At 32.4% G+C, this 17,278-nt stretch overlaps 1 protein-coding gene across 1 annotated transcript; it reads right to left on the bottom strand.

Moving 5' to 3' along the window:
• Positions 1-15,511: 15,511 nt before the first annotated feature.
• Positions 15,512-16,946, bottom strand: LOC107021885 (stearoyl-[acyl-carrier-protein] 9-desaturase 1, chloroplastic-like). The gene is made up of 2 exons (XM_015222603.2): positions 16,316-16,946; positions 15,512-16,185 (listed from the first exon to the last, which is right to left on the bottom strand). Exons 1-2 carry the CDS (start codon positions 16,919-16,921, stop codon positions 15,631-15,633), a joined length of 1,161 nt encoding a protein of 386 aa, XP_015078089.1. The 5' UTR covers positions 16,922-16,946; the 3' UTR covers positions 15,512-15,630.
• Positions 16,947-17,278: the final 332 nt, after the last annotated feature.

The following is a 17,278-nucleotide window of genomic DNA, read 5'->3' as shown; positions in this document are numbered from 1 at the left end:
AGCATCTTCATCCTCGATCTTCACATCGATATTACGCAATTCTAATAACAAAGTATTCAATTGCTCTAAATGTTCCCTGAGTTGTGTACCTTCAGCCATTCGTAAACCGAATAGACGTTGTTTCAGAAGCAGCTTGTTGGTTAGAGATTTTGTCATGTACAAACTCTCAAGCTTCAACCACAGACCAGCAGCAGTCTCTTCATCCGAGACCTCCGTGATGACGTCATCCGCGAGACACAGCATGATCGTCGAGTGCGCCTTTTCCTCCAGAATCGCCATCTCAGGAGTAACGACGGCGTTCTTGTCTTTCGACAACGGCGCCCAGAAGCCTTGATGTTTCAACAAAGCCCGCATCTTGATCTGCCATAAACTGAAACTGTTCCTCCCTGTGAATTTGTCGATTTTCACGTTCAAAGCAGACATCTCGAATTCTCCAAGAACACCGATTAACCGAGAGGCTCTGATACCAATTTGTTATGCGGAATTCGAGATAATACGAGAAAATATAAATGCGAAAAACAAGAAAACAGATTTACGTGGTTCACCAATAAATTGGCTACGTCCACGGGGAAGAGGGGGAGCAGTTTTATTATGGAGAGGCAAAAACAGAATACAGAATAGGGTTTGCCATAGTGTCTATATATAGTGCTAAGCTACGCCTTAACATTCAACATATTTTTTTTAATTACATTTGATGTATATGATTTCATATATTCCTTAGTAATTCGTATTTAATTTGTATTATTGTGTTGTTGACCATGGATGTCAATTAAAATGACATTCTATATGGAGTAGTTGATTTGTTTGAAAATAATTGGTATGGAATTTCACATTAAGATTGTTTGTGACTAACTTTTTTTTGTCTAAACATATAATTGAGTGTTTTTCTATTATTGTATCATTTTGTATATATTACTATTTGTTTTGTTTATTAAATAGTTCTTATACAATCCGATATTAAGTGTATGAAATTGAGTAATTTGACTTGTATCAATTTGTATATATTACTATGTGATTTGTATATTATATAGATTTTATAAAAAGTCTTTATATTTAAGTCGAAAAGTTAAAATAATTTAGTAATTTTCCATTACTTCTAACAATTTATATATATTCAGTTTGTTTTGTATATTAGATAGTTTTTATACAAGTCGTTATATATGTTAAGTCAACAAGTGAATGTAATTGAATAATTTTCGATTAATTCGATTAGTTTATATATGTTACAATTATTTGTCTATTTAATGAATTTTATATTTTAAGTCAACAAGTTAATATAATAATTTTGGAGTGCTTGTAGAAGTTTGTATAAGTTACTGTGTGATTTGTATATTAGATAGATTTTATACGACTCATTATATATTCAAGTCATCAAGTGTATATAATTTAGTAATTTTCAATTAATTGCATCAATTTTGAATATATTACTATTTTGATTTATATGTTAGTAGATTTCACACAAATCATTATATAATTTACATCAACATATGAATATAACTGAAATAACTTTATTCCATTTACCAATTTTGCGTATGTTACTATTTGATTGAATGGTAAATAATTGTATAACTCTCTCTCTCTCTCTCTCTCTCTCTCTATATATATATATATATATATATATATATATAGACACACTCATTGATTGAGATATATACATTGTCAATAGTGTGTCATGGCACAACAATATGCATATGCAATTTGTAACCATGGTATTAATTGGAACCCCTAATAAAGAATATTAATTTAAATATTTGTATATAAATAACATAACTTCATTATACAAATCGTCGTAATTGTATATATCAATTGGAATTGTATAACTATAAACAATAACACAACTAGTTATGCATACATATATATGCTTGATGTTAATTATAAAATAAACACAATTATCTGAGATTAGGATCCAAATTTTGTGTCATATATAACTTTAATTATCCAATACAAAAAAGGAAAAAAAATGAAAACATGGTTATAAATACCTCAAAATCATCTTCTACTTGTTGGTCCATTTCAGTATAACATCTGTTTTTGAGTCATTTTTACTTGAATATACTTTTATACTATATATTTTTTTTACATAACTCATCAACTGATGGTCGATTTATTCCGTATTTATAGGGTCATCGATAAACTTAGATTTAATATCTTTCTTTGTTGTGTTTGAATAAAAAAACTTTTGATTTTGGCAATAGAACTTGTAATTGCTTCAAAATTTTGACTTAAATCCAACAAAAAATGTGGATACTCAACCAAATTTGTTGTATTCACAAGTATATCTCTAGTGATTCTCTTTGATGAAAATTATTAGCTTCCTCCGTGATTATATTAATTGTACCAAAGAATTCGAGATTTAGTTATTGAACTATGAAAAAATTGGAAGATTCAAAAAGTTATACAAAGACAAAAGAATCAATAATTAATGAAAATTATAAAAAAAAAAATGAAGTTACCTTATTTTGCAAGATTAGGAGAGTTAAAGAAGGATGATTCAAACTTTTCAAATTTGAATCGGTTGAGAGATTAAAGGGAGAACGAGAGAATTAAGGAGTAAATTGATGAGTGGGTTGGAGATATATAGGTAGTAAAAATTTTATAAAAGAGGAAATGTGAATATACACGATCTAATACAAAAGTGATGGGACTTATCTTAACCATTATCTTGAACATTAACCTTTTTCAATAATTAATTAATACTATAGCTATCATATATTGGGAAATTTTTTAAAATGTCAATATTTTAACATTTAAGAGAGCTCATTAGCAACACTTTCAATATTTAGTAAAAATGTCAAATTTTATTTGTTTTTATTTAAAGAATATAATTATTTAATAACAAAAGGGAGAAAATCAAGGGAGAGAATATTTCAAAAAAGATAAGGATCACTTAATTTTCTAATAAGTTACATTTTCAAATAAAATTTACACTTTGTTCTTTTTTTTTTCTCCAAAATTTTTACCTATTTAAAATTATATTCATTCCACAATATATTCTATTTATATTTATTATAGTTTTTTATTAGTTTGTATTCATTCCAATATGTATGCCGAATGTATCTATATAGTCATTTAAGAAATATATTTGTATTCATATATTTTTTTCCTATATAGTTATTTTTTTCTTCAAAAAGCTTGTATGTATTCATTTCAATATGTATTTTATTTATTTATTCTAGTTTTTATTTAGAATTTTGTATAATAATATATAAAATACAAAAAAATTGTATGATGAAAAAGTGAATGAAATATAAAATTGAAAAGAAATAATTGAATATTTGGTGTACTCATTCTTGAATAAAATGCATAACTAGTTGACATACCTTTAGAATAAATACAAATTAGAAAAAAATGTCAAATTCAGAAACAATGCAACATAATTTTTGAATGAGTACAACTATTAATTGTAAAAATACATACTGACTAAAACAGTATACTTCCAAATTTATGAATACAAAAAATAATAAAACTATGAAATACAAAAATAAATACTAACTGTGGTATATTGACATAACTATCATAAAAAAAACAGAATACAAAATGAATTAAATATATGAAATACAATTCCAAATCTATGGATACAAATACAATAAAACAATGAAATACAAAAATACATACGGACTAAAACAACAACAAAATTCAATATACACTTTCAAATCTATGAATACAAAAAACATTAAAACCTATGAAATATACACAATCAAACTTATATAATGTGTTACATTGACATAACTAACACACACACACACACACAAAAAAAAAATAGAACACAAAATACAATAAATTTATGAAATACAAAAATAAATACTAACTATAACATAATAAAAATTCCATATACACTTCCAAACGCATTGTAACATGAATTTTTTTGAATCTTAAAAGTTACTAAACAAATTAAACTAAACATGCAAGACACAGAACATGCAAAAAAAACATCTTCTCCCACAAATTGGTCTTCTTCAACTTCATGGTTATGAATTTGTGTGAGATTTTGCACATCGACGGATTCATGCATTTTTCCCCATCGTATATCCTGCTTAGATTTAGAAGCGGAACCTACATTATTGTTTAATTCTTGAGTGAAAAAAAAATTAAATGATGGGAAATTGGAAGAACTTTAATTATTTTGTCCAATACCTCTAGTAACTCTCTTGAAAATATCCATTGAAGAGAGAATTATGTAGTCTCAAACCCTAAAAAATGTTCTAAAAATAACAACAAAACAAAAAAAATTAAAAAAAAACACTAAAATCAGTAAGTAAATAAATGAGAAATCTGAAAAACATAATACCCAAATCAATGCTAATCTTCAAATCAAATCTTGCAACGACATTAAATGAGAATAATAGAAAATATTAATATATTGAATCGAAAATCTATGGAATTAATTTGGAAGAATGTTAGAGAGAGAAATTGAAAAGAAGAGTAAGAAAAGAGAGAAAAATCTGGGGATTTGATTAGAAAGAAAGTAAGATAGAGAAATTGATAAGCTTAAGAAAAGAGAGAGAAAAATTAAAATGACAATAATATCTATCCAATTACATAAATATTGGAAAATGTGTAATTTNTATATATATAAAAGAAAATTTTAGGTCCTCCTACGTGGCGCCACCACAAACAAGAATTCTCTTTTAAATTTATTTATTTTCAAAATTAGCTTTCGCTTTCATGAAAAGTTGTGACTTTTATGAAAAGTTGTGACTTTTATGAAAAGTTGTGACTTTTATGAAAAGTTGTGGCTTTTATAAAGAGTTACTATTTTTTTGAAGAGTTGCGACTTTTTTGAAAAGTTGTGACTTTTATAAAAAATTTGCAACTTCAATGAATAGTTGTAACTTTTACGAAAGATTGTGACCTTTCCTAAGGGTTGCAACTTTTCCAAATAGTTGTGAACTTTTCGAAGGGTTGCAACTTTTCCAAATAATTGTAACCTTTCCGATAAGGCACAATAAACAGTTGTTCATGTTGTCCTTTTTGGTATACAAATAGAGGTTTTTTGTCTCATTTAAAACAATGAAAATTCTAAACCTCCTTTTCTTCTTCTTCTTCTTCACAACTAAATATTTGTTCATGTTGAGTGACTCGCTGACATCATTGCTTATGTTACAGATCTTGATATGTAATTTTACAATTATTAATTTATGCTTATGTTATTAAGAATAAATGATAATATAGTGTTTTAGTTTTAATTACTGATAGGTTTAAAATATTATTTTATAAAATTTGTGGCGATTATGAAAGGTTCTAACTTTTTCAAAGACTTGTGACATTTTCGATAAGATACAATAATCATTTATTACACTACCCTTGTTGTTTATAAATAAGCATTTATTTTATTATTACAGAACTTGATACATTTTTTACAATCATTAATTTATGCTTATGTTATTAATTTCTATTTTTGAGTACATGTTTTAATCTTTGTTGTTTATATTTATGCTTTTTTTCATTATGTTGAAATATGTTAGTCAAGAGTTTTATGTAATCATTAAACTATTGGTGTCATGTAGATTATAATTCTTTAACTTTTAAAATAAATGACTTTAATGTTTTCAATGGCTAAAAGACAATGGGGTGTCCAAGAATGGACTTTTGAGTGTTCAAAGTTATGGTGATTCCACACTACCTTAGAGTTTTAGTTATTCAACTTTCTACCTTATCAAGACATTCAATCGTTTAGTGACACTTAATAAATAAAAGGAATGTAGTGGGATGGTAAGTATTGACTCAACCTTAGTCAAAAGTTTGCTTTCAAATGGTTGATTAGAGTCAATGAATTACTCTTCAAAGTAGGATGAATCCATAATAATGAATATTAAGTAAATAATTATATCCTTATAGATATTAGATTAAAGTCGCAAAAAATAAAGTTTTAACCATATTGATCGAACCATAAACAACAAAATATGTCTTTTGGATATCAAAGTAGTGTCATCGACTGCGAATAATTTTGAATAAGGGACTTGCCAAGACATCATTTAATCCAAATTATTTCAGTGAAATACGTTGTTTCCTTGAACTCCAAGAGACGTTCTTTTAAATATTAATTAACTTATCAAGTACACAACTAATTATATAAGATGTATAATATTTATATTTTATATGTAGAGGTCTTTAATAGGAGAAAAACTATCGCAATTGATGAATAAAATGTTTGTACCAATTTTTTAAAATACAAATATAGTATAGACAATGAAACAATTATATACATTTTCTAAAGACTTTGGGGATAAGTAAGAATAAAATGATAAATTAATAACAAAATACATAAAAATTTAGAATCAAATCTTTTTGGTTTTAAGATTAAAAAAAATCATTTCATCTTTGGATAAAACATTCTTGACAATTTATTGTAAGACTGTATCCACTCAAAAATACTTATATTATCAAATTTTCGTAAATACATTATTGACGTAGTTCACCACTGCATGAAGCGCAGTCAATTTACTTAGTAATATATAATTAAGTAGTAAAAGTTAGCTTAGTTACATAATTTTTTCAAATTAAAATTTCACTCTTTCTAGTTTCTAATTAATGCATCAATTTTGGAAAGTCACTTAACTATGAAATATTTTCGTAGAATGTCATTCAACTAAGGGTTTTTCTCACAGAAAATCACTCAACTTTCATTTTCAACTTTAAATTCACTCAATTATGAATATTTTCACATACAAAGTCATTCAAGTATTGATACTTAGAAAGTCACACAACCTATTTAAACAATATTTTTATTAAATTTTGTTAAAATAAAATATATTTTATAAAGCTATTTTTTTTAAAAAAAATAACTTGGTGGCACAGTTGTTTATTTGCGTCGTTCTTATATGAATTGGTGGCACCAATGCTGGAACGAGACGTTTCTTAAGTTGGATTCATTTCCTTATATTCAATCGGTCAAACCTACAAGTACATGTGGGATTAACTCACCCCTACTTATGTTATCCTCTTGATGAAAATCCTAGTTAGGGTGTTCCTCGTGATGGTTGATCGGACATAGCCGGTGATTCCATTCAGAGCTGTGGTAAGATCATGTTTTTAGATCATCATTGGTCTCCATCTTTCATTTATAGTCTCTAATTTTTCTTTGAAAACTTGAGATATACTTCAATAACTAGAAGTGTATAATTAGATGTGAGAACATCTTTGTTGTATTTCTTTTCTCTTCAGTTCTGTTCTGACATTTCTTTGGGAGTCTCGTATGTGTTATATCGTTCGGCTTACACACCAAATTGAATTTCCAAGATGAGTACTATCATGACCTCAATTTTTAGATCGTGACAATAGTAGAGGAATCTTAAAAAATGAATGAAGTCTTTAAGATGCTATATCAACTTATGACCATTTTTATCAATGTGAGTTGTGGTGCACTGGTGGGAGTGCTTCACCCTTAACCAGGGGTCTTGAGTTCGAGCCCTGGGCATGGAGAATATTCTGTTGGGAGTGCCACCCCCGAACGGGTCCTGCAGTGCACGATCCGAATTTATTCGGAGCTTCAATGAGGGGTCCAGATACCGGGTGAGAAACCAAAAAATAAAGGAGACCATTTTAAGCTGATTTGAAAATAAAACATTTGTTTGTGATGTGAGGCCGAAAAGGATCAACATTTTGTTCTTTGATTTTACATTTGGATTTGTTGAAATTGGTTTAGGGTTTTCTTTTAATTATTAATGTTTGGATAGTTTGTATGAATTCTGCGGTCATTTTATAATATCATGCACCAACAATTTAAAATATAAGCTTACAATTTTATAAAGAAAAAATCAATACGAAGTAGAATTATTATTAAAAAGATAATGAAGTGTAAAATAATATTATTAGCTAATAAATATAAATAAGGTAACATAAGAAACAAATAAATCAACAACAAAGCGATCAAATCAAATCATTTGTTATATAAAAATAATATATATAATTAAAATAAGAATAAGATACAAAACGAACATTTAGTAAGAATCATCCAAACAAGTTGTAAGGGGGAATCACATAAAAGAATGCAACCAAGGCATGGATTTAAGTAAATTGAATTTGAAGTAAGAGTTAAAGGGTCAAAAACATACCTAAATTATTTTAATTTTTTGAGTTTTATGTACGAATTATTGAGAGTGTTAGTTTCCTACTTGATCTATCAGTCAATATAGCGAAACACATTTGAGTCCTCACTAACTTCACAAACGTGTGTACAATACTCTCTATTTTGTTAAAAATCCCGCAACATGACACTCAACGTGAAGAAATAATTTTAGCATATCAAATCTAAGTAAATTAATATTAGGTTAAAGGTTAAAATTATCACCATATTTTTCACCTTCTTAGACGTAGTCGATCTTGTCTTTGTCGTGAACTCGTAGTATTGATACCTCGGCTTGAAAAGGAAAAATTTAGAATTTTAAAGAAATCAATTAAAAATATATTTTAAAAAATAATTTATCAAAAAATAAAGAGATTATGTATGACTGGTGGACGAAGATTTTATGGTCAAATGTGCCTAGAAGCATTTCTAGACAAACATTTGATCTTGTCAACATCTAGGTGTGTTTCGCTAATCTGATAAGTTTGGGTGTTTGCATATCAACACCACTCGTTAACTCTCCTTCAATAAATATCTCAACCTACTAATTATGATTGATTTAGGCTTTACGGGAGCTAGATTTACTTGGACTAATGAACGCCATAAAAATAATAATAAACATTTAATCCTTGAACGACTAGATAAATTTTTTGGCAACCCTACCTGGCTCCATATGTAAGAGGATGCTATTGTACATCATCTTCCTCGAATTCATTCAGACCAATGCCCGTTACTCTTTAATCTCTCTAAAACTATCTCTAAACCACTGTCGACTTTTTGTTTTGAAACTATGTGGCTAAATCACCCACATTTTCCCCATCTTGTTACTTCCTCATGGTCAAATAACTTAACTTATCCTCAGGTTCTACAGCACTTCACAGATCAGCTCACCAAATGGAACCGGGACATATTTGGCAACATTTTTTATAAAAAGAAAATCCTTCTTTAAAGATTGAAAGGCATCCAATCCATGGACCCTCTTCGCAAACACAACTTTCATTATAATCTAGAAAACCAACTTCTTACAGATCTTAACCTCATCCTCAAACAAGAGGAAGAATATTGGAAACTTAAATGTCGCGTCCAGTGGTTGGTTGGTGGTGATGCCAATACTCGCTTTTTCCATTCATCTACTGTTAAACGCCGCCGTAATCGTATCCTAGGCATGCAAAATTCAGTTGGGCAATGGACTTTCGACCATCACCAAATCAATCACACTATTGTTAACTACTTTACCCACATCTATACCATCCAACTCACTCACTCTACCCGTCCATCGCCCCCCTCTTCTCTTTTGGGCCTCATCACTTGCGAACAACAGTCTTATATAATGAGACCTCTCTCTAACGTTGAGATAATTCAAGCAATTCAATCCTTTAAACCCCTCAAAGCTTCGGGGCTCGATGGTTTCCACCCCGTTTGCTTTCAAAAATATTGCATTCCACACAAGACATTGTTATTCGTCTCTGTAAAGACGTCTTCTCCACATCCACTCTTCCAGCATACCTCAACGAGACTAATATTACACTAATCCCTAAGGTTAAATCACCCAAACACATTACTTAATATCGCCCCGTTGGACTTTATAATACTATTTATAAAACCATTATCAAAATCATTGTCCACTGTATTCGCCCCTACCTCCCTTCCCTCATTAACCTTTCACAAAGCAGTTTCCTTCCTAGACGGAAAGCAGCTGACAATGCCATTATTGTCCAAGAAGCTCTCCATTCCTTTCGGAAGAAAAGGGCAGCATAGGGGTTATGATGCTAAAACTCGACTTGGATAAAGCTTTTGATCAGCTTGAGTGGTCATTTATTCACTCTTCCCTTCTCCATCTGAATTTTCCCCAGCCTCTTATTAAACTAATTATGGCCTGCATTACTACTACTTCTATTTCTTTTCTTATTAATGGTACCTCCACCCCTTTCTTCCAGCCTTCGCGCGGTATCTGTCAAGGAGATCCCTTGTCCCCCTATCTATTCGTTATCTGTATAGAATCGCTTTCAAGTTCCATTGAGCATGCTGTCTGCACCAAATCTTGGCAACCGGTTAAGCCGTACCTCTCCCACTTACTCTTTGCCTATGACCTTGTATTATTTTCCCAAGCTACAACTGCAAATGCCACCACCATAGTTAACATTTTTAACCATCTCAAACACGTATCTGGCCAACATATTAATTTTTCTAAATCTAAAATTATTTTTTCTCGCAACGTTGACCCTACCCAACGACATGCCCTTTCCTCGCAATTAAATATCAAATCTTCGGATCATTTTGGGAAGTATTTGGGTTTTATCATGCCTAGCTTACATCCACGCTCATCCGATTACCAATTTATCCTTGATCGCATGAACGCTCGCTTCCAAGGTTGGAAGGGTACTACTCTAGCTTCCAAGGTTGGAAGGGTACTACTCTTACACTAGCAGGACGCACCACTCTTATTAAATCCACGCTCTCTGCTATCCCTGCATATGGAATGCAGCTTAACATCCTAAATACCACAACACTCCTCCACATTGATCGCCGCAATGCTATTTCCTCTGGGCTCTACTGCGGAAAAGAAAAAGCTCCATCTCCTTAGCTGGAAAGTAGTCACCACCCCAAAGCACTCGGGCGGTCTTGGGATTCCTAAACTGCTTGCAAAAAGTTATGCCATCCTTAGTCATTTTCACTGGCAGCTGTTTCGTACACCCCACTCACTTTGGTCCACAATTTTGCACGGTAAATACGTCTCCTCTTCCTGTCTTACTTCCCACCCTCTCCCTCCCATTTCCTCAAAACCGTATCACTCTTACTTTTGGAAAAGTCTTACCAAAATCAACTTTTTAATACGCTCGGGTACAACCTGGAACATTGCTAATGGTCATCACATACTCCTTTGGGGTGACAAATGGATACAACCTCACCTTTCCTTGCGCGAATTAATATTGGGACCTCTTTTACGCCATGAATTTGACCTACCCCTCTCTTCCATCCTCCCTAATAAGGTATGGTGCTTTGATTGCTATTCTTTTGAGTTTCCCCCTCTATTACTTCTCTTATACTTGGCACTATCTCCCACCCCACAGCTACTACCGACCACCCTTACTGGCTCCCCTTTACCTCCGAAAATTTCACTACAGCTACCGCTTACCAACTCTATCTCAAACATTATAACTCTTGTTCCTACCTTTCCTACTATCAATTGGATTTGGTCCATTCCGTTACTCCCTAAACTCAAAACCCCTCTGGCTCCTCCTTCATTCTCGACTTCCTACCCGATCCCTTTTTGTTACCCGTCGACTACTCCCTAGCGCGTTATGCCCTTTCTGTCGCACTACCGATGAAGACATTCTTCATATCTTCCTTCATTTCCCTCCGGCAAAAAATCTTTGGACTTACTTTAGCATACACCCGCCTACTGCGGATCATCTTTCCTGGTTCAAACAAGCATGCACTACGACAAATTCCTCCCTGATCACCCCTTCATTTGGCGTCCCGTTTGCTACTCTCATCCCGTATATTCTTTGGCATTTATGGCTCAATCGCAACCATAATGTCTTCAACAACCACCGTGACTTTGTATCCCAATCCAAACTCCCCTTCCAAGTCGCTAAATTTATCGCCTTGGCCACTCCCGTCGCCCATACAGCCACCCATCGCTCCATCTCGCCTAGTAGCTGGTCACCTACGCCGTTGCACTCATTTAAATTAAACATTGATGGCGTCGTGGACCCCGAAACTGCTGCTGGAGGCGCTGCAGGTTCCACAATACTACTGTTGATTGGATGCTTGGATACACCCAACTGTGAAATGAGGTCTTAGGTCTAACTCACACCCCAAAAGCTAGCTCAAAGGGAACCCTTATAAGGAGTCCACCCATCTCTTTAACCACCGATGTAGGACTTTTGTCATTCTTTAACACCCCACCTCATGCCCAGTGCTTAGCATCTGGTGCGTGGTAAATTTTGATTTTGAGGGTCCCAACATCGGGTGAGACGGTCCCTGCTCTGATACCATGTGAAATGAGGTCTTAGGCCTAACTCACATCCCAAAAGCTAGCTCAAAGGGAGAAGAATTGCCCAACCCTTATAGAGAGTCCACCCATCTCATTAACCACCGATGTAGGACTTTTGTCATTCTTTAACACCAACCACTTCATCTGACTGGGGTGGTACATGCGGAACTGCTTGGCCTATACCATGGACTATTCCTTGCAAAAGATCATCATTTCACCCCCCTAGTTATCGAAACAGATTCCCAGGTATTGCTCGATTTATTAAGATCAGATAACCCAAAATATTTCACTATTTTATCTACCTACAAGGACCTGTTGGCTGACTTGCCGGACACTGAACTTTGCCATATCTCTAAGACTGCAAATAATTTGGCAGATGCATTGGAGAAGCATGGAAAATCAGTAGCTCTCTCTTTAGATTTTAACCTTATCACTTATGTGTACCCTCCTCTCTTTCTTTCGTATGTCTCTACTATCTAAATAACCAGGGTGTCTGTACCCTGCTATGGTTTGTACCAATACTTTATGTACTCCCTCAATATATAAGAATGCCTGTTCTAGCCAAAAAAAAATTTAATAAAATAAATTAATTTAAATATATTTTTGACGCTTTTAATGGTTAAAGTAAATATAAATAAACTGAGTTAGATAAAACTATTTTCTGTATTTTTTTCTTTTTATTTTTTCTTTCCTTCTATTTATCTTCTCATTTTTTCAGTACCTAACTTTTAGCTGGGGGAATACTACTTGTTGAAAGAGAGCAAATTAAATTTTTAAGTAGTTTACACTTAACCCACATTTTTCCTCTATATAATTTTCAAGCTATTGACATTAATGTTAACGGCGTCCTTTGACAAATGATCCGCCAATTGATAGGGTCCACAATCTATAAGAGTTTATTTTTTCGTCTAAATCATTGGAATTACTTAAACTAGAGTACGTCCTTGAGTTATATAAGTGAACAAAAAATATTTTTACATTATTCAAAAAGTTGCTAGATCCATTTTTTTATCTATTTTTTAAGAAATTCACGCCACCAACAAAATAATGTGTCTCTAGTTAAATAAATATATGTACACATGATTAAGCTAATTAAATTTGATGATTTTTCTAATTTTTAGAAATTGAGGATTTATAAATCATATTTATACGAAATATATTCAAATTCTAAATATTTTTTAAAAAAAAGTATGGTCAAATACAAAACTTCAAAATTTATAAGTAAAGTAATTACTTTTTTATTTTCATAACCAAACGCCTACGTAATTTCACTAAAATTTCCACCTTTTATGTACATTGTATAAAATGTGAATTGCATTGAATATAACGTACATACGTACGATTTATTTTATTAAAGAAGAACTGTTAGTGAAAACTTACAATATAACAAAAAATTACAAGATTACAACTGAAAATGAAATGAAGAAATAGAATCTCTTCAGGTTGAGGCGCAGATATCTCGCTCTCTTTAAGGAGATTCAAGCCTACTGTAACAAATGTTTTCACCGGTCCAGCAGTAGTCCTCTTTGACTTGTCCCCTGCTAGATACAACAGCCTTCACAAATTATAACTCAACAACTCTGGACAAGAGTTGAGTCCAAAGATACACAAAAAAGAACACCTCCCTTCAACTAATAAGAACTCTCTTTTAGACTAACTCTTTTGCTCTATGTTTTCTCTTGTATATTGTGTTTTTCAAACCAAATGAAGACCACCACTATTTATACTAGAAGAAGTCTTCCTAGCAATGAATAAGAAGATAAGTGGTGTAGTAAATAGTGAAGATAATGGCCTTAGGAGTTTCATAGGTTACACACTACAACAAAAACAACTTTTAGCGGCATTAAATATTGACACTAAGAAACAGTGCTAAAATCTTTACCGTGCATTAGTTAAGTGTCATTAGAACCAATGTCGCTAAAGACTTTAGGGACATATACAAAGAGTGACAATTGCCGCTAAAAATACATATTTAGCGACAATTAAGAATTAAATGTCGCTAATGGTCATTTTTATTGTAGTGACATAGGTTACGATAGGAGTTACATAGGTTACAAAGAATAATGAAGGAATAATTTGGAGAAGTAATGGTGAGGGCAACAAATGCACCTTAACGTGCATATCAACTCCAAGGACACAATTCATTGTATACATTCTTTAACTGCCAATGAAAAAGCAATAAAGAAAATGTCCATCAGCAGCATGAACCAATGTTTGTTATTACCATGTTCTCCAAATATTTACCAAGTAAATATTTAAAATGTTCAAAAGACCAACAAAAACTTTATATAGTTGGATTTAAAGTGATTTTTCTCACATAATCTTTCTAATCATCGTAATATAATGTATAAATATTTCAAAACTTATATATTGTTGCATGTCAATTTATTTGATGATACAAAAAACATATAAACTAATAACACACAAAATTTATATTCCGAGAATGCAAGATTCATTTCCTATCCAATTAATTGTTAATTTCTTGATTTTCATTTTCTCAATAAAGAAAATGACTTAATAATATAATACATGAGTTGAGCGACCATATGAGAAATCGACAATTCAAATATCATATTCTCTTGATGGCTTGTGAGAATTTACCAAGAGTCAAGGGTTCGAGTCCTTAACTGAGAACAGTGTAAGAACATAAGTAAAAAGACTACGAAACAACAAGTAAGACACATAATAATACTTACGTTTGAAACTTTCTTGTTCAAGGAAGAAAATATAACGTGTTGTCACATAGGATATCTTCAACAACTTCACTAAATCACAGAATAAAATTTCCAGATTATAACCTCTTGCAACCTAAAAATTAAATTCATAATCCCTTACCTGATAATAGATCGGATTGATGCGTATCTGGTCCTTAATCACGACTGTAAAATTCAGAATAAACACATTTTAGTGTTCTTGCGAAATTTTCTTGCACTTTGTAGCTAGTTTCAATTTTCTTGTAGTGATTATAGGTGAAAATGAGTGATTTCAGTGGTTGCAAAAATTGTTGTAATTTCCATCTTTTAAGCAAAAACTGACAAAAGTATGTAGTTTCTAACAAATATATAGGTGCTTTTAATTCTTTTATGATAAGATTATTCAAATAGAAAATTCATATTTACTAAAATGATTGATTTTAATCAGTTACATATTATTGTTCTCCTCACTAAACTATATTTAGTAAGAAGTATATATGTCTCAAAATAAGTTTATTTTACCGGCTTAGCCAAAAAGATTATAGTGAAAGGATAATTAAGCTTATTTTTTTTTTTTTTTACATTTTTATGACCAGAGGCAGACCCATTTGTATGGATAGAGATGCATGTGCAGTAGTTAATTTTGGAGAAAAAAATTTATGTACAAGTAACAGTGCCCTATGGAAACACTTGGTACTGCTAGTGAGGCCAGTGCATCCGCTCTCGGGACCTAGGTTACATTAATTAAATTGCTAGATAAGAGATTCAAATTCATAATAATTCAGTAGAACAAACACACTTTGACCTTTGAATGTTTCGCTAATGCTTAAATTAAGATGATATCTTGGGTTTACCGAAAGCAATTCATCTAATTAAACACTCACTTGTTTGTTAAAGACCCAACTAAACTTGACTTGACGTGGCTCTATTTTCTTGACTCTACTTTCCAACTTCCTAACCCTAAGTGGAAGTCGACACACATAATCCTGTGCACGCCTTGCCTCGCCACTCAACCCTTGAAGTTTTTCCAATTCCCATCGCGTTATAAAAAATTCTAATATTTCAGCATAATGACGAGATGTGTAGACGCCTTGCCTTTCAATAATGGAAGAAAAATGCTCAAATATATTTGGATCTTGCCCATCATACATGAGATGCATCGGCATTACGATCTTCTTCTTCATCATGTTTGCAATAGCCAGCATAGTCGCATTTGGATCCACTTCTAACAACTTGTCAACAATTCTTGTGTAGGCATGTTCGTGACGCTTCTCATCCGCGGCAATGGTTCCACACATACGTGCCAGCATGGGGTCTCCTCCTTGTGTAGCTAGCCTAGCCATATTTCCATGCGACCAACACGTGGCTCGCTCTTGAAATGATGTGTATACAAACCCCAAATACGGATTGTTCTCCATTCCGATGTCCTAAACAAAAGAATACGTTGCATGCAACCGTTGATTACATAATTGAATATTTTGGAAAAACTAATCATGACTAAAAAAACCATATAATTCACAATTATATATATGTAAAGATTTTCAGAATAAGCCTTACCATTCCTGCTCCAATTAAGTATTGTAGCGTCTTGTCCACCATCAACATGTCTACTCTCCCTGAAAGATAAAGATAGGTCCGTAGCAAATCGCCATGTCGATTCTCCTCAGCTGTCCACGCCCGTGTCCATATTGCCCATGGACATGGACTGCATCCAGTCTCATCACCTACCCCATCTAACGTATTAATCGCGGTCTCATAAGTAGGCAAAGCATCCTCAGTTAACATATTACCCACAAGCATAACAAAGTACTCATCCGAAAGCCCTGAAGCTCTATGCCTTAGGGCCCGAACCTCTTCCTCGAATTGTTCGGGCCCTTGAGATGGGTCAGGGAGAAACTCAATGGGCTGCCAACATGTCTCTACGGGCTTGAGGAATGGGAGGACGTTTTCGGAAACCCAAGGTTCTAATGACTTAAACATCTCCAATTTTTCTGGTGGCATTGAGTGAGTAACCTGGTGACGAGACGTGGATGAAGCCACCGCGTAGGGCGGAGATAACCTCTGCGACGAGGTGGTTTTGCCACGGAGCATGGTGGTTGTAGGGGGAGGTGAGGCCCATACAATCGATGGGATGTTGAATTGGGAGAAACTTGTAGTCTGCATGACTAATACAAAGTTTATTAGATGAGTGGCCTAAATCGTTTACAAGGAAATCTTATTTATATAGTTTATTTAGCCACTAGCTAACCTAAGTCCTAATTCATAAATGACACACAAAAAAAAAGTTTAGCTACTTTATAGTTTCTATGATTTTATTTTTTTATTTATTTTGAGGATGTGATTCTCTAGTGCTTTTTTATTAAGCTTCAATTATCCTTTTTTTCATTTCTTTAGTTTTTCATGTGCATGGTTTTCTCTCTCTTTTCTTTTGTTTCTTATCTTATAAATATTTGACATCATCATCTCTTCTTAAAATTCAAGATTGGAAGGGATCTTTTCTAGATTTTATCTTTTTTTGTG

This window comes from Solanum pennellii, chromosome 6 (genome assembly GCF_001406875.1).
Source record: "Solanum pennellii chromosome 6, SPENNV200".
In the NCBI taxonomy this organism is placed as follows: Eukaryota; Viridiplantae; Streptophyta; class Magnoliopsida; order Solanales; family Solanaceae; genus Solanum; species Solanum pennellii.
This window is presented reverse-complemented; position numbering and strand designations above follow the sequence as displayed.